Consider the following 27,082-nt stretch of genomic DNA (forward strand, 5'->3'; position numbering starts at 1 on the left):
GCCTCTTTCGAGCCAACTTAGGTCGCTGGGTGTGTGCCGCTGAGTATGTGCCGCTCTTCAATGACAAAAAATAACACGTAAAATGTATCCGGTCCTGTGTGAGATTGAACCAGCGCTATATAGGGGGTGTTTTATTTTTAATGTTAACAGCAGAAGCTTGATGTGGGCGAGTTGGTTTTTCATACCTGAAGAAAAGAGCGCTACGAAGACGCGGACTAAAAGAGGAACATGTGTGACGGACAAGGCGCTACTTCGAACTAAATGTATTTTTGAAGAAACAGGATTTCAAATAGATACAACCCAGAATGGCCCATGGTGACATCACGACCTCCCTGTCTCATTAGAAAATATATGTCTTTTCCAGTAAGCGCCACTGAAGGAATGCACGTGCCCTCAGCCTTTGCAGTGTAGAAAACTTCTAATATCTCCCGTTCTAGTCTATCTCTAGACCGTGACAGAAACCTCCTGTCACGAAGATTCGGAAAGCAATTGTGACGTTTACACTATTCTACCAGATGGCCCCCCGCATTGTTATTTACGGCCCAATTGTGCTCACGCGCGCTTTCATTAAAACACCGTCCGGTTTGACCGATATAAACATGTTGGAAACTTAGGGGTATCTCATATACGACATTACTTTTGCAAGCCGTGTATTGCGCTGCATGTTTCTTAGAGCATGGTGCGGGTTTTTCTTTTGTCAGCATAGGGCATATCTTGGCAAACTTACACGGTGCACTGAAGAGAAGATTAACACTGTGCCTTTGCGCCACCTTCTTGAGGTTGTGGGATACCCTGTGCCAATAAGGAATCACATGTAATCTCTTCCTATCAAATGGCTTTTTTTTGTTAGTCCCCTCTCTTGCCTGTTTTATCTTTTGAAGAAGCTTATCGCAGACGCTTGAGATCAAGAGTGAAGGGAAACCGGCAAGGCGTAGCCTTGAAATTTGGTTATTGAAACCGCTTTCTACTTTGTGGTTGCAAGATTTATTTAGAGCTTCTTCTAGACAAGTCATGACAACTCCTCTTTTTACCAGCTTGGAGTGCGCAGTGTCGTATGAAATTAGCTGCTTTTTGAACCTGGGCTGGTATTCGAAACAGACATGCGTGTTTATCAGAATGAGATTGAGGTCCAGAACGCGAATGCTGCTATCACGAGGCCTTTAGCACGTGAAGTTTAGAGCCTCTTATTACACTTATTATCGCGATAGCAATTATATTGACACTCTAGGCGCATTCCTGCCGTCGCCGTAGCCCTCATTTTCCGCATCAAGTCCAAGGGCGATAACATCGTGACCACGCGCCGCCTGCTGTATGTGCGAGTGAAAGCGTAAGGGGGCATGGGTGAGCCGGCGATGGTGGCTCAGTCTTTTGTGCGCAAGGGAGAAAAGCCGGAGGGAAGCGTGCCGCCTCCTGTCGCGCGCGATACATCAGGGGGAGTGGAGCGAGGGGGGGCTGTGATCTGTGAATCTGTTGTTGCGTAAGATGTTTATATGCCTTGTTTGATGCATTATATACACTGACTTTTTCTTAGTTACGTTGGAGAGTTATGGGAGAGTTATCGTATATTTAAATGTATTGTTGCTTGGTTTTGTGTATACGTGCCGTGAACTTTGTTTTCAGTGAAACTTTTTGCCCTTTATCAAGCTGTATCTTCGCATTTGTATATTCCATTGTGTATTCGCATTTCTAATGCGCGAGGGCGGGTCAAATGAAAGTGAACCAACCCACCTCGCGCAATAACGGTTCCGTTCATTATGTGCGAGACATGCGCGTTGCACATAGTCATCTCTCATTTACAAAAGTGGCACGCAGGTGTGAGATAAAGGTTCTCTAAAGGGCCCCTCGCCAGGTCTGACCAGGTCTGACAAGCGCAGAGCATACATTGCGCGATAACAATCGTGTCTGCAAAGTATTACATCGCTACGCGCCGCGGAAAGATCTGAAATTTCAAACTGAACGGCGTTTTCTCTTCTCGTCGTGGCCACCGCGCTCTAAGCCGGAGGATGACGTACTCGGGCTCCTGCGCCTACGTACTGATGTCCGCAGTGTGATGTCGCTCGTGGTGAAATGTGAATTCAAGAATTCTTCAAGACAACATCTGCTTTCTGTGGGATCTGTTGCTTGCATTGACGAACTAAAGTTTAGAGAAATAATAAAGCACACAAACTGAATGTCTGCGTGTTCTTTTTTTTTTTTTTTACTTCACACCGAAGCAAGAGAGATGTGCTTCCGCTTCGTCTGCTTGTTCCCGCGGTCGTGCGGTCACGTGCGCAGGTACCCGAACTATGGCATTATTTTCTACCGTATTGCAGCACGTGAACATGTTCTGCGATCCGCTTGTTCAGCCTCAGTATTCGTGTAGCACTGAATTATGGCGCTAGTCATGTGTCCTTGTGCACAGCGCGAAAATTGTGCGCTGCGCGAAGCGATAACAGCTCGCGCGCAACGCCGCCAGGGAAAGTGCGCGGCGCCGAAAAAGAAAAGCGAGGAGAAAAAAAAAAGTGAAGCCGGTGCCCATGACGTATGTGTCACACGATCTTCGAGGTCCGGCATAGGGGAACGCAGGGAAGGAATTTCGCTTGCGGAGGCTGGACGGGGCGAGTGGAGAGAGTCTCAATATACAGTGGAGTTCGCCTTCTGAAATCATGGGTTCGCGGCAGTGAAATATTTCTATCTCTGCTATTAATGAGTCGATTTGAAAAATTTCTGCGGCAGTACACTCTTTAGAGGACACGTAACAACTTCTAGCGTATAACCAAAATTTCCCATGCGGCCTGGTGAGGGGCCCTTTAATGCTCTCGTACACTGGGTTGAACTTGGTCTCGTGGCATAAAGGAGACTCCAAAAGTTTAACAGTGTGGTGTCGTGAAGTTTTTGGCTGCTGATGTTTCCCAAAAGGAAATTAGTCGCCGTATGGCTGCCGTGTACGTTGACCATTACATTTCATTGGACACTGTGAAGCGTTGGAGGAAACGGTTCAAACGTTGCAAAGACGATCCAAGACCGTGCCAAAGCCACCGTGAAATCACCCCTACATAACTGCAAAGGCTGATTAGACAAGAACCACCGATGAATGAAATAAGCATCGATGAATTGGCAGGGCGTGTGAACATCAGTCACGGTTTGGGTCAGACCATAATTCATGAACACCTCGGTTATCGGATATTGTGCGCCCAAAGGATGCCCAAGATTTTGAACCACCATAAGAAGACGGAGAGGTTCGGCGCTGCCTTGATTCGCCTGATCCGGTATCACAATGAGGGTGACGACTTTTTGTCTGCAATTGCGACTGGGGACGAATCATTGTGCTATTACTACGAGCCTGAAACACAACGTCAAAGCTTACAGTGGAAACATCTGAATCCACCACCCCCAAGGAAAGCAAAGGCTGTCATTTCCGCCGGAAACGTGTTGTTAACTTGTCAGCAGCCATTTGCTAAACCTGGAAAGATTATAAAACGTTTCTGATATTTTAAAGCACCACATCGGCTACGTATGTCAATCAAGAACAAACGACGTGGAAAATTCGGAAATGGGGTCATCTTGCTCCACGACAATGCCCGTCACCACGACGCTGATGTGATTAACACAAAACTGGCATAGTTTAAGTGAGAAACGCTGCAACATCCGCCATACAGGCCAGACCTGTTGCCTTGTGCCTTCCACATTTTGGAGCATTTGAAAACAAAAAAAAAAACCGCTCAAGAGAAACAGGTTCGTGTCGGACGATGACGTGATGGAGTCAGATACAGACTTTCTGATTCAGCAACCCAACGAGTTTTGTGAGACGGGAATCACACGAGTCGTTAGTCAGTGGTACAAACATCTAAATGCTCATGGATAATACTTTTAAATAAAGAATGCTATTAGTCATATATTCGCATTGACTCACTTTCATTTGACTCGCCCTCGCATATGTTGCAGAACTCCTGCTTTTTATATGTGCTCTCTGTTGCGACTATAACTTCGGTGCAATTACTCACAATACACGACCTATGACAGCAGCTCCTGCGCAATACATTCTAAAAAAGAACAGCGTCATTGAGATTTTCCCCTGGTCGTTACATATGTACAAAAATGTAAACACGGTTCTTGAATGATACAGGGAGAGAGATGCAAATGAGAGAAAGGCAGGGAGGTTAACAAAGTATCGTTAAAATATTTTTCCTCAACTTATTTCATGGCCTTTATATTTTTGCACTGCTTTGCTGGTTTCAAACTGATATAATTCTAAAGTTCGTGTGATATTTTCTATACGTATTAAATAGACAGAAAACATGAAAGCACTGATATAAGTTCTTTCGAGCACAATTTTTTAGACATACGAGCATATTCTTTTACGAATAAATACATATTTCACTTGTCATGGCGGTGCGCAGCGTTCAAGAATTCCTTTGCAGCATCTTTTGCAATGGCAATACAGTTATTAATGATGTATTTGGTCCCTCTACAAATTCTATACGGAGGAGGCCGAGCCTCTGCGTGAGCCCCCCTCCCCCTCGAACAAAATTTCTGCCTACGCCGCTGACAGACAGACAGACAGACAGACAGACAGACAGACAGACAGACAGACAGACAGACAGACAGACAGACAGACAGACAGACAGACAGACAGACAGACAGACAGACAGACAGACAGACAGACAGACAGACAGACAGACAGACAGACAGACAGACAGACAGACAGACAGACAGACAGACAGACAGACAGACAGACAGACAGACAGACAGACAGACAGACAGACAGACAGACAGACAGACAGACAGACAGACAGACAGACAGACAGACAGACAGACAGACAGACAGACAGACAGACAGACAGACAGACAGACAGACAGACAGACAGACAGACAGACAGACAGACAGACAGACAGACAGACAGACAGACAGACAGACAGACAGACAGACAGACAGACAGACAGACAGACAGACAGACAGACAGACAGACAGACAGACAGACAGACAGACAGACAGACAGACAGACAGACAGACAGACAGACAGACAGACAGACAGACAGACAGACAGACAGACAGACAGACAGACAGACAGACAGACAGACAGACAGACAGACAGACAGACAGACAGACAGACAGACAGACAGACAGACAGACAGACAGACAGACAGACAGACAGACAGACAGACAGACAGACAGACAGACAGACAGACAGACAGACAGACAGACAGACAGACAGACAGACAGACAGACAGACAGACAGACAGACAGACAGACAGACAGACAGACAGACAGACAGACAGACAGACAGACAGACAGACAGACAGACAGACAGACAGACAGACAGACAGACAGACAGACAGACAGACAGACAGACAGACAGACAGACAGACAGACAGACAGACAGACAGACAGACAGACAGACAGACAGACAGACAGACAGACAGACAGACAGACAGACAGACAGACAGACAGACAGACAGACAGACAGACAGACAGACAGACAGACAGACAGACAGACAGACAGACAGACAGACAGACAGACAGACAGACAGACAGACAGACAGACAGACAGACAGACAGACAGACAGACAGACAGACAGACAGACAGACAGACAGACAGACAGACAGACAGACAGACAGACAGACAGACAGACAGACAGACAGACAGACAGACAGACAGACAGACAGACAGACAGACAGACAGACAGCCAGACAGACAGACAGACAGACAGACAGACAGACAGACAGACAGACAGACAGACAGATCCTAGAAAGTGCGTGAAGTACACTAATAATGCTAATGCATTAATAAGAAAGCGAACTCCTCATATCATGCACAATGTTATTGATGGCTAACGCATTTATCCCATGGCTGTCACTCTTTATAATTCCGCATTTTTGTTGAAATGCAGCAATGTTTGCTAAATTGGCCCGCCAGTTTCTTGAGTAATTGCAACATTTATCTGGCTTCTTATTCAATCAAATAGGAAGGAACCCGCCGACTTACCGTAGCTTTTTTCGTTTCGCCCGCAGGAGTACGACAGCCGCGCGGAGTGCCAGGTGTCACGTTGCCACTGCGTCGGAGTGTGCGTGATCCAAAGTCGCCGCTCATCCAGGGCTCCCTGGGGGAAGCGGAACGCGGAGTGCGCGACTGGCTCTCGAGGGGCGACATTCTTCCACCTGTAGACTCCGACGGGCTGCGTGGCGGCGACACGGGCCACGATCTAGGTAGACGAGCTGCAGCAGTGCCAACACGTGAATAAGCGAGAGACGCGAATTCTCTAGCGTCTTTGAAACAACAAGAGTGTTTCGATAAAGGCTACCGGATAAGAGAGCTGGCGCAACTGTAGTTCGTCCATTGTGGGAGCTATGCATTGGACTTCGATTTGTTTTATGATTTGATATGAATTGGTCGAGAGGGCCGACGACAGCTTTTGTTATTGTTATTTGTGTTGAGATTGCGTTGGCCGTTATACGCACGTGAATCCGCACGTGAAGTAAAGGTGTTATGTTTGTAAATTGCATTCACGTCAATGTGGCTAAAGGTACCGAATTGGCACAAACATAACACGAGCTTTCTTCTTTTTCTTTTGAGAAATTCTGTCCTGAGAATTAGCCTGGCGTTACATTAGAACAAACATGACGCGTATCTTGTTTTTTTTTCTTTTTTGCTTGCTCGTCGTGCTACCCACGCTCGCTGCCACCTAGCCTCGCGCGCGAGCGGCAGGCAATCTTGGAGTTGCCATTGCTCATTTAGCACCATCTTTTTTCTCGCGATTTAGAACGCTGTTAGTGCCGCATCAATGTGGTTACGGCCTATTAGTCGGAACCTTGAACAAGGCGATAGGTGATGTGGTTCAGGAGCGCCATGCGAGCGGTCTCTGAAGTGGCGCCTTCGATCATCGCCCAGTTCGCGAAAAGCTTTGCCGTGTTCGATTGTGTCGCAGGTATATCTCAGTGCTATTTGTCGAATAACCTTGGTGGGTGTCGAGGAGGACGACGTCGTTCTCCCTGACCGTGACAAAGACTCCAGCACACGTCTTCTCAATTTATTTCGCCACAGCAGTTCTCAGTAACGTTGAATAAAGCCCCGCGGACATCCGCCTAAATGCAATGCTGCTATTTCATTGCAGCTTAACTTTGCTTTTTATTCCTGATATTTTTCGCTTTTTGCTTTTTCCTAAATGCAGAAAGTGACCGCTCCTTCACGCGTTGTATTTGTGGTCGCGTTATTTACGTGCAAATACGGCATATCTCATCTCAGCAATACACGCTATGCGCGTATTGCTGATTATTTCTTGAAACATAAGCAAGTCCTGCAAGTATGGAATGCAATAATCTGTAGACCTAATGATAACGTTATTTCAGTCCCAGAAATTACCCTTGAAATAAGCGTGAAAAATTTAGCACCGCAATACCGACGGTAGCTTGAAACTGGCAACACAAAGTTTAGGCAATGCAGCGGCTGCCCGTCATCGCCATCTTGGTTGTACTGCAAATATGCCACGTGGTCGCGCAGACAGTGCTATAACCTAAATTCATTCTAGCATTACAGCAGAAATCTCGATGAAATCAAGCGCTGGATAGATCAAACGATGTCGGATGTGGCAAGTGCCCGGATGCGTAAACGTATGATTTGTACTTATCGCTCTGAAATTCGTTTAAACATTTTCGCGTTGGTATAGGCCGACAGAATTTATGAAACAACTTGGTATTGTTCGCATTACAAGATTAGAAAGGAATAAGATCAAAATATACGGGGTAAAAAACAGGCAATCAAAACCGGCACGTACCATAGTTAGCATCTTAGGGATAGCGCTAACCAGAGTAATCTTCACACGTATAAGTGCACAAGCTAACTGGAATTGTCCCATAAATATTCTCACATCAATCAGAAAAGTTTTTCTTTTTTCTAACTACTACTTCTGGCAAATCATAATGAACTGGTTTTTCCGAACATTCTGTAAGTGTACTTGCAGCACCTTTTTTTTTGCATTTCATACAAAGGGAAGCAAAGATACTCTTAAAGGTTGAAAATATAGTATCCAGCACAAATTACTGACACATTTGCCATAACAGATTTCCCTGTGGTGGGAAAGAAGGTAGACACAAAACTTATCAGCGCACCTTTTTCTAAGGTGAATTCTTATCAACTGGTTCAACTTTCTGGTGTTCAAAACTACACTTCGCACGCTTGATGTAAGCACTATTTGTTGTTTTTGTATAAATTGTCTGCTGCAGAAATGAGACAAATCGATTATAATTTTCATTTTAATTTTCTGTGTTTCCTTAATCTGCGTGCCGCTGACGACGAATTAAACAACAGGGCACACATTTGCGCGCTCTTCCCCCACAGTGCTGTTACCAGCATAGTGATTGTTATCATGCCAATACTTAAGCGGATCATCATGCATTTCACAGCGAAGCTGTTTGTGGCTAGGATTCCGTGCATTGTTCGTGTCCGTCAACAAATCTGTGCGAGCAAAAAAAAACTATCGTCATCAGCAACGGCTCGTGCCAGTGCTCGCGCTTTCATCGTCGTCCTCTTCCACAGCTGGCTCCGTTGCCGCTCTTCATTCAAGATTGCCATACTGCCAGTAGCGTAGCCAGAAATTTCTTTCGGGGGGGGGGGGCTCATCTTGCAGCTCGGCCTCCTCCTTAAGAGGACGCTTTAGCTCGGGTGCTCGTATCTAAACACATGTAGAAGGAGAATTCGTTTTTCTAGGCAACCACTGCACCAACTTGGACGAGGTTTGTTGCATTTAAAAGACAAGTTAAATTCTAGTGAGTGTTGGTTTCGGCTTTTTCATTTAGTTGTCAATTCTTTATTAAAAATTGGCCACAATCACAAATTTTCAGAAAACGAAACTATCAAGTTTAGAACTCTGTAACTCAACAGTGAAAAATGATATCATATTTCTGTGAATTCCATCTAATACTACATCTACAGTGCGAAAAATTTATATGTTACACGTGAATCTAAAAAAAAATTTAGTATTACGGAAATACGCCTTTCGCAGAACCCTTGTACACAACGTTACCAATTCACGTAATATACAAATTGACAGACGAAAATTTCCCGCGTTGACTGTTATAATAGATGCCGTTTAAAAAACCACGATATTTGTTCTTGATGCAGAGCTATTAGTTTATAAACGTCGTGCTTATATATATTTTCGAACGTTAGAATTTTTCAATATATTTGAAACAAAATTCAGGCCCTAAATCGAAATTTCTCTTTCAACAAACAATTGAATTTAACTTTCCCTCTCAAATGCAACAAATTGAATTAAAAGCGATCCACGGGTTATCTCAGAAAAGCGTTTCTGCGTTTTGCATGTATTTGAATAGGCCACGTTGGAGTTGAGCCCGAGCTACAGCTTCCTCGTAAACAATTTCTCGAGGGATCAAATACATGAATAATAACTGCATTGTCATTGCCAAACATGCTACAAACGAATTATTGAACGCTATGCAGTGTCAAAACAAGTAAGATGTGTATTTTTTTATAGAAGAATATACTCGTATGTCCCCAAAAATTGTGCCCGAAATAACTGATATGAATGCTTCCATGTTTTTTCTCTATTTAATAAGTAAAGAAAATATCACACGAACTTTAGAACTACATATCAGTTCGAAACCAGCTGCGCACTGCATGCCGTCGATATGAAAAATGTAAAGGCCATGAAATGAATTAGCTGAGGACAAATATTTTAATGAAACTTTGTACATTTTTGTACATATGCAACGGCCAGAGAAAACTCTCAATGACGCTGTCCTTTGCTCCAATGTATTGCGCAGGAGCAGCTGTCACCGGTCGTGTATTCTGAGTAATTGCGCCAAAATTATAGTCTCAATAAAAAGCAAGAGCTTTGCAAAATACATGAGGGCGAGTCAAATGAAAGTGAGCCATTGCGATTATGTGACAAACGGAGTATTTGATTTAAATGTAGTCTCCATGAGCATTTAGACCTGTGTCCCACTGACTAACGAGTCGCGTGATTCCCGTCTCATAAAACTCCTTGGGTTGCTGCTTCAAAAAGTCTGCAACTGACTTTTTCACGCTATCGTCTAAACGAATCTGGTTCCCTTGAGCTGTTTATTCAATTACCCTAAAATGGGGAAGTCGCAAGGCGACAGGTGTGAGCTGTATGGTGGATGCTGCAGCGTTTTCCATTTGAACTTTGCCACTTTTGTGCTAACCACATCAGCCATGTAGGGACGCGAATTGTCGTGGAACAAGATGACCCCATTCGTCATTTTTCCACTTTCTTTGTTCTTGATTGCGACACGCAGCCGATCTAGCATTTCACGATATCGGAAACAATTGATAGACTCTCAAGATTTAGCAAATTCTATCAGTAATGACCCCTGACAATCGCAAAAGATGTCAACAGCACCTTTCCGGTGGAAATGACGGCCTTTGCTTTCTTTGGGAATGGTGAATTCGAATGTTTCCACTGTAAGCTTTGCTGTGGTGTTTCAGGCTCGTAGTAGGGCACCATGGTTCGTCCCCGATCACAATTGCAGACAAGAAGTCGCCACCCTCATTGTGATACCGGATCCGATGAGTCAAGGCAGCGCCGCACTTCTCCGTCTTCTGGCGGTTGTTCAAAATCTTGGGCATCCATTGCGCACACATGAGCCGATGACCGAGATGTTAATGAATTATGGTGTGAACCGAACTTCTCACGCTCTGCCAGTTCATCGATGCTTATCCCTCGTTCTTGTCTGATCATCTCATGAACCTTTTGAATTTTGTTAGGGGTGATTCCACAAAGGCCTTGACCCGGTCTTGGATCGTCTTTGCAACTTTCACGTCGTTCTTTCAACCGTTTGCTCTAACTCTTCACAGTGGCCAATGAAATACAATGTTCAACGTACACGGCAGCCATACGGTTACTAATTCCTTTTGCGAAACACCTTCAGCTGTCAAAAACGTCACAGCACCACGCTGCTCAACTTCTGCAGCATCCATTACGTCACGCAGCCATGTTCAACCCAGTGTATGAGAGCATTAAAAAACATTTAGCCTCACCCTTGTGTGCCCCTTTTGTAAACTCGCATGCCTGGCATATCATGAACCGAGCCATTATTGCACGGGGTGGGTAGGTTCACTTTCATTTGACTCGCCCTCGTACATTAGAAATGCGAAGATACAAGGGAATGTACAAATGCGAAGATACAGCTTGATAAAGGCCAAAAAAGTGTCACTGGAAACAAATTTCACTGCACGTATGCACAGAACCTCGCAAAAAGATATTTATATATACGTATATGTCTCCAGCAAATCTACGTATCTAAGAAAAATCTGTGTATATAATGCGTCAAACAAGGCCAACAAACATGTTGCGCAATCACAGATTCACAGAATCCGAGATGCCACCCCATTCCATCCACTACCCCCGATGTAATGCGCTCGACGGAAGGCGGCGCGCTTGATCCCCGCTTTTATCTTTTGCGCACACAAGACTGAGCCACCATCGACGGCTCACACATTCCACCCCCCCCCCCCCTTCCCCTGCGCTTTCACTCGCACATACAGCATGCGGCCCGCGGTCGCGATGTTATCGCCCTTGGACTTTATACCAAACATGAGGACGACGGTGACGGCAAGAATGCGCCTGGAGTGTCCATATAATTGCTATCGCAATAATTTAATAAGAGTATCCGGCAACTGAAGCGTCCCGGGGCCCATTACTTTCCGCAAAAGAAGAAGCAACAAAATCGAACTTTCACGATGCGACAATTCGCTCCGGCGCAACAATGCAATTTTTTTTTTCCTTTTCTGGGGCGGGGGCACCGAAACGAAAAAAAACGAAAATGAAATTATGTTGGCTACAATCGGATGCCTACTTTGGGCACCTAATGTGGCTACCGATGGAATATCGATGAAAACGTGGCACCCTTGGTCCACTGAGAACCATACGCATGCTGCTCGGTATCCCAAACCGGCGAGGCAAGACTTTCCGGAGAGGTTGCGCTCAAGCAAACGCGGTACAATCCGTCGAGTGACCACAGTGATGCCGGCCAGCGACCATTGTTTCATTTTCTCGTCCGCTAGCCAAAAAGCGTCCAAAACTCTGCCAGGCGAAAATCCACTCGCCCAGATAAAACGAACGCGCACCGAAGTGCGCCGCGCGGTGGTGGGGGCAACACGCGAAAAACGCATGCGCTCTGGTTGGCTCTGACAGCCCGCGGGTAGCGAGAACAATAAAATTGAAGCAGCTCAAAGTGTCTTCGCGAATAAAAGTTGAAGTAGAAAAAATAAATGAGAACGTAGTTACCTTGGCTGGCTTTAGTGTCTCGACATGGATGCTTAGAGCGGAGGTGAAAAATAATGTTTATATTTTTTTGTGTGACATGACGGCACAAATAAGCCACCACAACGCTTCGTCTCATCGGACCTCGATGCGTGCTTTGTCAACTTGTCTAATGGTGTGTTGAGTTGGCCTGTCTCGTTGTACGTTCCGATGTAAGACTCTAGAAAAGTCAATGCACCTTGGCGGGAAATGTTTATAACAACATTAAACCCACAAAGTTTCTGAATTGAAAATCTAAAGCACAACTTTGGAAATGTCAATGCACCTTTCACATCAAAAGTTTGAGAACTTTATACCCATAAAGTTTCGGAATCGACATCCATGCGCTCCGTAAATTCCGCGGCCTCCGCTAGATGCCGCGGCGAGCCCGTTCGCCATCAAAACGCCCTTGAAACTCTGCTCGGATGGGGTTCCTTGCGTTATGTCACTTCCGGTGCATGGGTGTTGCCGCGGAATCCAGCTTGAGTTCGCAATTTTTGCGGTGAATTGTCTTTTCGAGCGTGAAAAAGACATTCTAGACAAAATCCAGAATAATTTCCGGCGCCGGGCGTTGCTTTGGTCGCCGGTGCATGGACAGCACGAAAAAATTTCGGGGGGGGGGGGGCTGAAACCCCATAAGCCCCCCCCCCCTCCCTGGCTACGCCCCTGCATACTGCCCCGCATGTGCGAAGGCGCTGACGGCACTGGCCCACTGCCAGTCAGTGCGGTGATTTCTGTCGCAAATTCTTTGCCTCAACGTATGCGAAATGAAAACACGAATGTATAGACCAGAACACGCTAGCCTCGCACCCAGGCTAATCGAACGCATACTCTCGCACCCGGATTGCCCGGTCGACCAGCGCCATTTTGTTCTGGGCTGCCAAAGCGTGTTCGCCGGCGACCAGCAGACATGGCTAGCGCTAGCTCTAGGACTCCAAAGTGCGGAAATGTGCCCGTTCACGCGAATCCAAAGTACAAGAAGTCATCTGGGCATCGTTGCGTCGTGTTTGGATGCCAAAATAACCAGCGGAAAAGGGGCAGGTTGCTTAGCGCTGTTTGCGAAGAGCACAATACACGTAGGGATTTGTGCCGGTGCGGTGTTTTCAGCCTGCACCGATTTCCATCCGCAACGAAGAATGACAAGCTGCGCCACCGGTGGATAGCTGCAGTGAATAGAAAGAACTACCAACCCAGTGAAAATGCACGAGTGAGTATTCGATCTGTGTATATTTTGGTGCCACGTTCAACTTTGCGCCCTACGAACGTAATATGTGTAACACGCAGGTTTGCTCCGAGCACTTTCAGGACAAGCCCACAGAGCAGAATCCCGCGCCGGTGCTTCGCCTTGGCTATAACAAGAAGGCAAGCCTTTCCGTGTTTTCATTCAGGCAGAGCTCCCGACGGTTAAGCGGAACAGTTGAGTTTGCGGTTAGCGATACTTGCAGCTGCTGCACGGCATGACCATTAAGCGTGAACGACAAGTTGTAAACGATAGTATGTTGCCCATCTGGTGAGCGTTATTGCTAATGAAAGTAAAACGAAGTCTGCTCGTCACGTAGCATGCGTCGACAAAAACGTAAACAACGACTGCTCGTCGCCGAAGGCGTTCTTGCAGCGCGCCTGTCTTTACGAGCTGGTGTGGCAGGTGTCATTCGTAACGAATTCATTTGAGCATCCTGAGCTCTTAACTGCGTGCGGGCTGTTATGCAGGGCAAAGCGCAAAATTTTTCCGTCCATAAGGCGAGGAAAATAAGGTGTTTAATTATTGTTGTATTTTGTAACAAAATTTTGCTCGTTCTCACCAGTTTCTTTTACTGTTTTCTAAGGGAGCGCTAACAATCCGATATGGCCTCGCACAAGCGAAACAGGTCTGATACCAGGTAGCTGCAGCTGGTGGGGCTAATTTTTTGGAATGCAGGTGCGGTTGTTGTCTTGTAGCAAAGGCTTCCCTGATGATGCAGCTTTAAGTAGGGATGGTAATTTTATGTGCCCTGTCATGGTTTGTGCAACTGTACAAAACCTGCATCCGTCATGCTCGCCCTGTTATATGGGCTTTGACTGCACATGTAGTTGAACATTATAACTACTGTAGTTCCTCATTTTCCAATGAGTGCAGGTTTAGCATCACATGCTGCTTGTTCGAGTACTGTAGGCTTGTGTTCTTAATGTTGTACTCTTAAGGGGTTGCACGATACAATTGGCCTGGTGCATTTTCTATTTCATTTTGAGGGGACTTTATGTCTTCGCAACAGTGATGACATGGGAAAGAACTACAGCCCTTCTTACTATAACATATATATTGTTTTCAATGTGCAGGTGGTGAAGGGCAGGCGTCTGCTAATCAGGCAGTCAAACGACCTCGCCAGTTGGTTGCCAAACGCGGCCAACCCACTAGTGACCATGACAAACAAGACCAAACTGAAAGTGCAGAGGACAATGTTCTGCGTGCTTTAATAAAATGTGGCACCAACACAGTGCTGTAAAATCCTTCACAGGTTACGTGCTTACGTGGTTACCCGATGTATTCGCTTCTGCAGTCTGCACATCACTCAGTCTGGCCATTGCGGACTTGCATGAGGTCTTGAAGTTTGATTGAATCGAGACAGCGAAAATGACAGGCTAGAAAAAACGCGAAACCCGCCTTCCGCCCAGCTAAAAAGCCCAAGTTTCGCTTTCGCGCCGGGTCGCATCTCCCGGCGTGGCAGCCCAGGCCTGCTACTTCGCGGCGCTTGGGATAGATGGCGCGACCGGCGCTCATCAATATGGCGGCGCGCTTTGAATTCACGGTGTTCTGGTGTATATACCGATTGTATTACACGAATGAACGCAAATGTATTAAAATAAATGTGTGCGCGTACATTTCGCCACGATGACCACCAACCAAGGCAATAAATCTGATAGTATCTTTGTTCCAAATTCTGTGCCGCCTATTTCTCGTGTGCTACACAGCTTCGCTGGTCATCCGCCTTCACAAAGTGGAATTGCTCATAATTTTTGTTTAGGAAATCAATAAGGGATATTATAATAGAAGGGAAGCCACGTCAGTGCATGGAGGTAAACTACACGGGTATATACAGGGGCATAACAACATAATAAATTCAGACTAAATGCTCTCTAATTTGTTACTACAATTGACCATCTGCTAGAATAGGATCTGTCGGCTCATTAATACATCTCTGAGGAGGTTAGGGCCGGACGTTTGCGTAAAAACGTTTTTTTTTTTTTCTATCTCTCTCTCTTTCCGAGGAGAGCAACACCTCCGCGCTTCCATTAAAGAGATGACATCTCGTCTATACGTATACAACGGCCTGTTCTTGCATCTTCACCAAGTCCTAGATGGTATTTTTCGCTTTTCTTGTGAAACACCTTGCACTTCTTTTTTCTTTTGTGAAAACTACATGCCGCCCATAGCACATCAGCAACGAAGGCGTGCTATTATTTGGCTTAGCGAAAGTGCGCACCTAAAGCGTCGGTAGACTTTGTTTGAGATGTTTTGTATAGACTTCTCATCTAGCCTACGTATTCTTCGGGCAAGCAGCGTCGAGACAAAACGTAAACCAGCCACGAAACAAAAAAAAAAACAGTGGTAATCCTGCATGCAGATACGTAAGACACTTACCGGTAGGACGATAAAACTTCGGTGGTAGGGCTTTGCGGCCACCGTACTGAGCTGATTCCAGCGCGCCCTCAGATATCATATCACGGTGCGGCGAATAGTCATCGGGTGTTACTGACGCCTGCATTTCGGCTTTCTGATGTAATCGAGCAGCCCATTCCTGGGAGGCATCGCTGCTGAATTGCCTTCTTGATTCCCCGCTGTATCGATCTGTAGTTGGGCTGCGCGTTGCAAAAGATCGGTTTAGGCACTGCTCATGGCAAAGCGTGGTGGGTGTTGTCGACAAAATGTCCTGGTGTGGTCTACAATATTCATTGTGGCATAGAGTTTCCTACAATAATTGATAGAGGGAACTCCAGCTCTGCAGTCGTTCAGCCACCATGGGAATGACGGGAGGTATATGGATTTTCCTTATCATCGTGCCTGCGGATTCAGACGTTCTTGTGGCTTTGCTTATGGTGCTTTGTATGGCTTCATGGTCGTAAACTTCTGTAAACTTCGTAAACTTATGTAATGTCCCTGAATGGACCCTTAAGGGAATAATAAATGATGATGATGATGAGCAATCTATACTTTTAGAAGTGCAGAAGATGCAGTGTGCGAACACGCCCGAACGCTACTAATTGCAACGGTTCCGCTTGTTGAGGTTGCCACATTGAAACGCTTGAAGTGTCTCAGGGCACTGGCGTGCCCGCGACAAATTCGTAAAAGCGTTTTATGTCGTTTGTCCATGGAAGCGTCCCTAGCGTAATGGTTTCAATATCGGGCTTCTGTGCTAGAGCATCGCTGTTCAAATCCTCCCTTCGGACAATTTTAATAATGTGTACTGAATTTGCATTACGCGGTACTTTCTTGAAAATAACGACTTTGCAAAGTCAGGAAAGCCGTTTGAAGCCAGCAGGACGAAGACACTAGCGCCAGAGTTCCCTATAGTAATTGTTGTATGAAACCATATGCCTTGCGATAAGTGCAACTTGTATAGGCTAGGCCAGGTGGCGCAATTGCCTCTATAGCTAAGAGCGCCATTATTGTGAAAATGCCGGACGAGTCGGCGCACCTTCAACGTTTTGTGCAAATTGCGGTAACGTGTATTCTCTCGTTTGTTAAAGCGAAAGCATCGGCTAGCTTGTTGTTCGTCTTCAGGGCGGGAATAGAGCTAGAGGCGCATGCAAGAGGACCCGTTGCGCTGCTTTCTCTTTTTGGTCGTGGTACCAACCCCTCATTTTCATCGGCAGCGTATGGACTTATTGCAGAGTTGTTTTGCGGTCTGGAGGAACTATCTGACGCAGATTATTTTCTTCTTCTCTACGCTAACATCAATATCGCTTCCTACTAGGTCGTTTAGGCCATCGAACAAGAGTGGGCAACAACAGACTATCGAGCATCAAGTGTGCTTAGGATGTATACAACAGGCTACTACGTTAGTACGTGAGCGTTTTATCTACGGTTGCATGCGTAGCTAAACCTGTATTGTTTTCATAGCGCCACCTTGTCATGACAACGTCGGACAAGACACTAGGCAGTTTTAGCCGGGCGTCCGCAACAGCACCGCGTACGCTGGAAACCCCTGGAGGCGCCAGTGCGCAAGCGCTGCACGCAGGAGCACTCCCGTTGAAACTCCAGTAGGGGCTTTAATGGAGTGGTCGAGCGCATTCTTCGGTTATAATGTGATGCCTATAAGAAGGTGTTTGTCGAATCCCTGATGAAGGCGAGAAGCAGTTCTTGTATTACTAAAGGAGACCTTTGAGCTGTGCTTGGTTATGCATGGGAAGACTTGGATTAATATCGAAGGGTGGTTCAGTAATACGGACCGTTGTTATTAGTTGACCTGAATCCAAGAGGCCCAACGTATCGCTGACTAGTGCAACTTCTATGCGTGCAATCTTCATGTCCTCGTTCAAGTGTTCAAATTCCTGACCGAAGTTTTTCCCCATTACCTGCGCTTTTCCACCGCCTTATTGCACAATTCCAGTTGCGACCCCGATATCGCGGTCGACCAGCTTTGTTCCTTTTCTTTCCTTTTTTTTTTGGGGGGGGGGGGGGTTAACTAACTTGACCTTCAAACACAGGACAGCATTATCTTTGGATAGCGTTATCGACTTGGATTTCACGTCAATAATTGCTCCTGGTAGGTTTTGGATGTCCATGCCCAGGGTCAGATCCCTAGAGTACTGTTGCAGGATAAGGTAGCAGGGTAGGTCCGATCACTAGTGGTAATTCTCGCTGTGCAAATTCCACTATGTGTTATTAGGTCTCCTCTAGCTCTACGGATTTGAGGGCCGTCCTATGCCAGTTCTAACTTTCTTAAACTGGGCCGTGAAGGGTCCAACTATGACAGAGTAGCCGGCTCCTGTGTCCGTAGAGAAGCACATCGAGGTCGGTAGTCCTTTCTCTGCCATATGTCGCAGCGTCAGATCACGGATGCATCCCGCTGTCCCAGTGATGTTGCATCGCATCACCAAGGTCTGTCTCCATGCCATTTTCTTTGCTTCAAATCCCCTGGATAGTGGGGTACCATCGCCATGTAGTCGCGATTGTTCCTGTAGCGACATAGGCGGTGAAGGAGGATCTTGGCATTTTGATGAATAGCATCCCCACATCCATCGGTTGTTGCTTTTAGTTTTCCGGATATGTGCTAACGGACCTTCCACCTGAAGGGCTAGAGCACTGCCGCCGTTTCGGCGAGCGGTAGGGTCTTGGCGGCTTCAAAAAGGGTGGTCTTCGATGACTCCAATCATTCTCTACGAAGTAGTCGGATATATCTCGTGGTCTTCCTCCATGTCGCGAGCACGGTGCTTTCACACTGAACCCACGTGGGTTCAGAAATGATAGCAAGGCGGGTGGTGGTCGGGGGCCCGCCAAACGTCCGTCTTCCGAGGGAAGTTTCACGGGGTGATGGTTGGGCGTGCAAGTAGCGGCGGTGGCTGGCGACGGAATTGCGGCGATAACTCGACAACCGGAAACGGTGGCATAGCTCAGCACTTTGCGGCTGAGGCTGCGGTGGGTAAAGAACTCGCAGACACTGCTTGATCTGTTCGCGGACTATGTTTACGGTTGAAGCCATTCGACGCTGGGATGAAGGGAGCGACTTTTGCAGCTTCCCTCGCACGACTTTTCTGATGGTTTCATGCAGATCGTCGGTGCTTACGGCTTGAACGTTGGCGTAATTTGTTGTCAGATTACAGGGATTGTACTTCCTGTTCCGCATCTTCAGTGTCTTGTCAATGTTGTTGGCCTCAGCGGGAAACTTCAAAGGTTTTTGGCGTGTTTCGTATGGTTACGGCAAAATGTTCTTGCATCACGCCACGAATGAAAAAGAAGACGTCATTTGTCTTAGTCATGTCGGGATTGGTGTGGCGAAATAGATTGGTTATTTCCTCTGCAAAGAGGGTGATGTTCTCGTAAGAAAGCTGCACTCAAACTTCCAATAGAACTTGAGCTCATTCTCTTCGAGCGACGCTGGTTAACATGTTCAGGAAGCTGCTGCGAAACAGATCCCAAGAGTGAGCTCCCAATTTTTGAACCATGTCTTCGAGGAATCTTCCAGAGGAATATACGTGACGACGCTTGTTTTCACAGTTCCAGTGAGTGTAGGTTGGCATCGTTTCGAACGTCTCCAGCCAGGTTTCTGGGTGATCTGACCAAGCTCAGCGGCAGGGAGATGGCGCACAGGGTCATCGAAGTACGATTGCTGCTGACGATGCGCGTCCGACGAGGTGGCTCCCTACTTGATCTTTCTTTTCGTGGTTTTCCTCAGAATTTAGCAAAGCCCGAATTAAGCACGTCACTATGACTGAAAGTCTAAATCATCAGCTCTTCCTTCAGCACGCTTCATCCTGAAAGGGGTCTCCGTAAAGAGCACGGGGCGCCGGTAGTATACGCATGAAATTTTCAAGGCTTTTTTGCTTTGGAAGTCAGGACGAGACAATTCACCGAGCAACACGTATAAAGAGAACATACGCAACGAAAAAATGCGCGCTTTGTCGCCATCGATACTTTCGCGCTCGCTTATTGTTTTGCCAGCTGCTTGGTCATTCATAATTTCACGGTTTCGTTTATCGCGTTCTTTCTTGAGCCTGTTGTTGCAATAAAAAGGGAACAATGCTGTGGATACGTCTTGCGAGATGACGATGTCACAACTTCCGATAACTCACCCACGATCAGCACACGCGCTGTTGCAAACGGGCACCCTGCTGCTCCGACGATAAAGGACGTGAGCGTCTCCACCCGTTACGCAATGTTGCAAAGCCGCGCCGTCATCGGGGCAAAATTATTTTTGAGTTTGCCTTCCCCCTATATATAGCGGTAAAACTTGGAAAGTTGAACGGTACCTGCGAGAACGATATAATATTTTAAATAGCGTAAAGGGTCTCCAGCGCTATCGATGGAACTTCTGCGTCGACAGAATATGATATTATTGGGCAAGGGAACATGCAATAGCTATACTGAAAGGACTTTGACCTTGACTCTTCATCACTAAATTAAATTATGAGGTTTTACGTGCCAAAACCACTTTCTGATTATGAGGCACGCCGTAGTGGAGGACTCCGGAAATTTCGACCACCTGGGGTTCTTTAACGTGCGCCTAAATCTAAGTACACGGGTGTTTTCGCATTTCGCCCCCATCGAAATGCGGCCGCCGTGGCCGGGATTCGATCCCGCGACCTCGTGCTCAGCAGCCCAACACCATAGCCACTGAGCAACCACGGCGGGTACTCTTCATCACGAGCCATTACTAATACAAATAACGAATTCCAAGCCGAACCGCAACGTCGGCCGCCACCGTAGCGTTTATGCTCTCTGCTTACGTCACCCATTCGGTTGTATATAATGAGCCACCGAATTTATTAAATTATGGGGTTTTACGTGATAAAAGCACTTTCTGATTATGAGGGACGCTGTAGTGGAGGACTCCGGAAATTTCGACCAGCTGGGGTTCTTTAACGTGCACCTAAATCTAAGTACACGGCTGTTTTCGCATTTCACCGCCATCGAAATGCGGCCGCCGTGGCCGCGATTCGGTCCCGCGATCTCGTGCTCAGCAGCCCAACACCATAGCCACTGAGCAACCATGGCGGGTTGCCACCGAATTCAACTTGTTTTGGGTATATATATATACACAGTAGGCAATGAGGAATTCTTTAGGCTACCTTTCAAACGTACAGAAATTGAGTGGTGCTACAAAGTAAACAGAACAAGTATCTAATTTCAACAGTTTCGATCGGTGGACCGATATTCATCAGGGTTTACAAAAAAAATGGCAGTTCGGCCCTGGTAGTGAAGACACCAGACCGGGTGCCCGGTCGTTCTCAGATACATCAAAGCGAGAGTGACAGTTGTGACAGTGATTGATTTTCGGCGCTTTGGCAGATTTACAGCTGCCTTTGGCAGCTATGCAGGGCAAGAGGAAGGCTGAGTCCCATGTATGTAGAGCAAGAAGGTCAGTGAAAAAAAAAGGAAAACAAAAAAATAAAAAGAAATAAAAACAAGTAATCACACAGGAGGAGGGGGACGTAAGTCGGAGAGTGAGGGGGCGGGAAGTAGCGGAAGCTAGGCTCCCGTTCACTCGAGGCAAGGATGGAGAAAACCGTCGCTGCGCAGCACCAGTGCGCGTGCTGCCGTTGTAGCGGGAGAGAGGGCAAGTTGGATCGGGCGGCGGGGGGGCACAATAGAGAAGGGGCCCAGAAGGAAGACAGAAGAGCGGCAACTTGTGGAAAGAAACACAGTGTCACAGTACACGTATACAAGGCACGGCCCGTTCCGGCAACGCCGTGGTCCAGCTACGGTGCGAAAAAATATACATATAGCTCCAAAAAGAATATATGCGTGGGATTCGCAAAGCAAATGCGCCCCTGGGCGTAGATTTAGGAAGCGAGATAGCCTCGTTGTGGTCCAGTATATATGTATATATATATTTGTGAACGAATAAACGAATGTGAACGAAATGTGTCCCGTTTGTTTATTCGTTGTTGCCGTCATTAACCAACATTGAAACAACGCGTCTTAAGATACGTCAAATGCACACTCAAATAATTCAGTTTGTGTACTTGAATATACGGAATATCCAATGAGAAAAGCTTTTGAGAAACCACTTCCTGCGGAGCTGCGCACTACCTCGGGATTAAAGGGGGCGAATACATACAGAGCTGGTTATCATACATGGGTAGCCGATATGGGTAGCCGTCCGTCTGTCGCCTGTAGGCCGAAAGCTGTTCTGGCGCAACCCCATGCGCATGCGCGAAAAGAAGAGAAAGAGAGGCACGCGACTGGCTGCCCAAGTAGTGACGTCGTTGCTCTCCCTTGCAGTCGAGCGCGCACACAGCAGTATATCTCCGGCTATATAGTAATATAATATAAAGCTCTACTGAAAAGTCAGAAATTGTGATGTTCGTCAAAGGGGTACAATTTTCTAAAATTGCAAATAATAACCAGTTATTATTACGATATCATCGAGCGATGCTCAATGGACGAGCCGCCGCAAGAACGACGACGAAGTGGGTCAGTGCCCTTGGCGCGAGCGAGTGTCGGCCTGACGGTCTGGCTCCAGTGTACCATGCTGACCATGCTCGCCAACTTGCGCACGCTCGTCTACAAATCTCTCAAGGCAAACAAAAGCAACGCTACGACCTCCGTCACCGTGATGTCCGTTTTGTGCCCGGCACCCTCGTGTTGATTCAGTCACCATCGCGTAAAGTTGGCCTGTGTGAAAAACTGCTTTCCTGCTACACAGGCCCATATCGCGTGCTCCGTCAAGTGACCGACGTCACCTACGAAATCGTTCTAGCCACGCCCACTACGTCCTCCGCTGTGACAACCAGTGACATTGTCCACGTCCCCCGGCTCAAACCCTACAACTCTCCATGCGCCATGGATATTTAACAGCACCGTGACGGCGCTTTTGCCGCCTGGGGGTAGTATTACGATACCATCGAGCGATGCTCAAGGGACGAGCCGCCGCGAGAACGACGACGACGGAGTGGGTCGGTGCACATGGAGCGAGCGAGTGTCGGTCTGACGGTCTGACATCAGTGTAAATAGCCTTTATATAGCATCTTTCATCTGTGTACTTCCACACATAACAATATGAAAGGCGGACAGGAAATTATTCGCTTGCCTCGTGATAGTTCAAGAAGATTCTGAGCTGGACTTTTCATTCGTCTTAGGCTGGTTTTGATGGATTGAGAAACACCTAGTCTCCCAAGCTATTGGGCAATTTGAGTTCCTGGGTCGGGGTAAGAGGCTAGATAAACAGACTCAATGACCCCAAGTAGGAAATTATTGCTATTGGTAACAAAAATTATAGGGACAACCTTTAGACACAATATAATCCAAACGCACATAGACAACAGTCGCGTCAATTTATCATCATCATTAACTATTGAATTTCTCTCAAATTGTAGTGTATCTGACTACGTCTTCACAACTTCATTCCGAAAATTTTCCTGGTACCGTGAGTAACCAAATATCTATATTTAAGCGAATAGTCACGTATTTACTTGCATAAGGTGGGGATACCGATCTTTCGCATAAGCAGTTGCGCTCAATTTTGTATAGCAATCAAAATGCTGAAACGTCATTCTGGATAGCGGTTATCATCATTCCAGCTTGCCGCATTTTTAGACAGCCATCGAAAACCTCATATGTGAGAACCCATCTGTCATTTATGGCGCTTTTGTTAGGTATAACAAGTAATTACCAAATATTCCACGATTACAGGAGAACCACTGTCTAAACAACCCTGCTCAATGCGGAACTACGGTCGTATTATTGTATTTTTTTTATCAGTAGGCATAAAATGCATGCCATTCGACCCTACCTTGCATGCTGACCGCCTTTCCTCGAAGTTGGCTCGGTAAAAAAGTTCTCGACGTGACCGAAAGCGGGCCCAACGCTTCCGACACCCGTCGCTTCAGTTGGAGAGGCCTGGCCCGAGAGAGGTCCTTGAGAACCAGCGAGCTCATCATATCGGGCATCTGGTCTGTGCCGGCCGTCGTAGTATTCAGCCTCCGGAGATCGTCGGCTCCCGGACGTCCGCATCTTTTCTGCGCCAGTGTCGTTCAAGCTGAGTCAATGACGCCTTTGTAACAATCGCCGTTAGTGCTTCGTGCTGAAATGCGCTGCTTGGTTGGAGCCCTGCGCAGTATCTGTCACTGCTTCCAAAGCGCGGCTCATGCACCGCTGAAACGGGGCAAGTGGCCTGAAGCCTGCGGAAGTAAGATTATACTCTGATAATAAAATCCTAGAATGCTCTTCTAAACTCTATCCCAAGTGGCGAAACTCCACAACCGATTGCAGATTCTGCCCACCAAACAATAACATGAAATTGCAACATCGCGGCACACGATTCATCTTGCCTCCGGTGTACACAAATTAATGGCGATCTAAGACAAACCTCAGCACCCTTGAGAAGTCGATAAGGGAGACCAAATTGATACAACGAAAAATACTCCAAAGTGTAAGTGCAGTGAGCTCGTTGCAGGCAAGCAGCCGGTGGCAAACCTCTTCTTCTTCTGCGAACGCGACGTATTGGCGCTCTTCTTCTTTCATTCTCCTTTGAATTCTTTAATTATGACCACAACCAAGATTTTGATGTGTTACCTGTAGGTGATTTGATGATGCCATTAAAGTGCAAGATAAGATAAAGAAACATTTATTTATGGTGATCCGCAGAAATCCCCTGCTTTACGCATTAGCAGCAAAAACCGTATGCCGGTCAATAAATCTCATCAAAAGGAAAAGAATTTAAAAAGTTTCATTGCGCAGAGCTAAGAAAATAACTTGTGTGCTGAAAATAAAGAAAAAACAAGAAGCTAAAAACAAGAAATAGAACAAAGTAGCAAATAATTTATCAATGGATACAGCGGCCGAGTTGCCGCAGCTGCTCGTGGGAAGTACTCAGTTCTTTCGCTCTTAATGCGCGTACTTCGACGTAGCATACGTTGTGCATGTATAGTGTAAATGTATCGTGGCCTTCGAACATGCGAACAGACTCAAGCGGTGCGGTAAATATAGCTGCTTAGAGGAAGCTTTTGCTCGTGCCAAACTCTCAGACGCCGCCTATACTACTATTGCACCGCCTATAGAGGCGTCACTGATAGACACCTAGCGGGCGCTTCCAACAGTACGCGAGGGAGCAGTAACAGACGACAACCCTTTGCAGCAAGGATGGCTGAAGATCGCGGCTGCGATTTCTTCTTTGTTCGGGTGCCAGACTGCTTCTTCTGCGGTGACAGCTGTAGGGAAGACGCTGACCTCTGTGGGAGCGGGTGAACACCATGTTACCGGTGTTTGGGATAACATGGTCCACATACCTGCCAGGTGCATCTCACAGAGGTGCGTCCCGCTCATGTTAACTAGCCGATAAATTTTGTTGAGTAATGCGATATCTCGATCGTTCTTTTTTTAATTCTGCCCTTGCCGTAATGCTGCTTCAGTACCTCAATAATAAGCGCCCGTCGTTAGTGCAACGTATAACAAACAAATACGCACGATGCGATGTCTGCATATGCCGTAGTGATTTTTCTGCCGATGAATACATGTGACATTGCCGAATAACTGCAGTCAGAGTCGCCTCAAGAAGAGTAAATGCGAATTTATTGGTGGAAACGCGTACGCTACACGCTAAAAACTAGAGAGGGTATCGCAGGAGTGAAGCGGCCGATTTACTCTTCAAAGCGTTGTTTCACTCCCTCAAAATGGCGAGTGGAGTGAAATGCATTGTTCACTCCGCCACCAAGGAGAGAGTGAAATGTGCTTTTCACTCTCCCCTTTAGAGAGCGAGAGTAGAACGCCCGTTCTACTCTTGCGGCAATCGAGAACAAAACGTAGCGTAATCTTCTTCAACTGTAGGAAGCAAACCCCGAATATGGCGGTGCATCACTCACGCACGCTGAGCAAGGAACACACCGTTTTGCTTCTAAGAGAACAGGCAGCCTCAGTTCAAAGGAACGCGTAGCGAGCGCTCTACTTTTTCACTCGGAGTTGCTCTACCGCGCGCGCGCTCAACGTCGCGGAAGAACGCAACACTGGAGAAAGCTGACCCGTCCAGCGAGCAGCAACGAAGGCCATCCAAGGTTGATCGTGCGCCAGCCATCTCGCGTCGTCGCGAAAACACGACAGTCGTTCGTCATTCGTTCGATGTAACAAATCCTTCACGGTAAGTGAATTCTAACTTAGGTGCACATTCTGCGTATATGACATGCTATCGCCAGGAAGTCGCCGTGGCACTTAGTTGACGCGATTGACAAAGGACTAGGCAAGCGCGCTGTGTCTCTCAACGTCAATCGAAAAAGCCAGTCGTCAAGATAACTGCATGTGATTTTATCACTTGCCGCTGTCCCTAAGAGCTTTGAAAATCGCGAACGCTGCCAGAACCACAGTATGTTCAATAAGACGTGAGGCGAGGGGAATGGTCTGTTCACCAGCCCATGATTCCGAGCCTATGCGGAGCGTACTTAGCGTGCGTTTTGTGTGTTTGAATTTATTCAGTTTGGCAGTCTACTGTGTATGGAATGCAGTAGAAATAAGGAGTCACATACCAGAAGGCATTATTTTGCTGGCGGCATCCTTTCGTTATAAATAAGCCGCGCGCTTGACGGTGTTTCGCCCATTGGTAACCTGCGACCACGGAAGTTACGTGCAGCACCAGGGCTAGTTAGAAACTTTGCCGCAGGCATTCAGCTGCATGCTGCAAGATGTCAATTGGGAGCGCTATTTTGAACTCACTCAAAACGCAGGAGGAATCCATGTTTTATGCTGAATAACGTATAAACCCCATATATAAACGATCTTGCGCGCGACATCTACAAGCGATGCGACGAAGGTGGCTGTCGCGTTTGCTCGTCACGATTTTTAGCGACGCCTCCCCGGTGTTGCCGGTATCAGGGCTGTAAGCACGCGTTGAAACTAGCGTGACGCGTGCTTTAGTAACTCAAGTTGATGTATTTTACTGTAAAAAGTAGCATAAAATATTTCCGAAGGTCTTGCAGTAGGTTCTTATCCTTGCACGTATAAAAATTCAATCGTTTACTCGTTCCGCGTGACAATCGGTAGTATTTGAGCGACATACATCCAGTTCCGGCTTGGCGCTATTGGCTAATCGCTCATAGCACTTCCGGGAGACGAGCAACGATTTCTAGATTTCCAAAACCGAGCAATCTGTTCAAGCGACGGCCCGTTTTGTCGCTCGAAGCCGTCGCGCACTAA

General features: G+C 46.8%; 1 protein-coding gene across 1 annotated transcript in view; it reads right to left on the reverse strand.

The window, feature by feature from the left end:
- The window catches only part of LOC129382770 (uncharacterized), a 55,805-nt gene extending 48,760 nt beyond the window's left edge, over positions 1-7,045 (reverse strand). The window contains exon 1 of the mRNA XM_055066951.1: positions 5,967-7,045. Coding sequence (XP_054922926.1) covers positions 5,967-6,131 — 165 coding nt within the window. The 5' untranslated portion in view covers positions 6,132-7,045. The remainder of the gene's footprint in view (positions 1-5,966) is intronic.
- Positions 7,046-27,082: the final 20,037 nt, after the last annotated feature.

This window comes from Dermacentor andersoni, chromosome 6 (genome assembly GCF_023375885.2).
Source record: "Dermacentor andersoni chromosome 6, qqDerAnde1_hic_scaffold, whole genome shotgun sequence".
NCBI lineage: Eukaryota > Metazoa > Arthropoda > Arachnida > Ixodida > Ixodidae > Dermacentor > Dermacentor andersoni.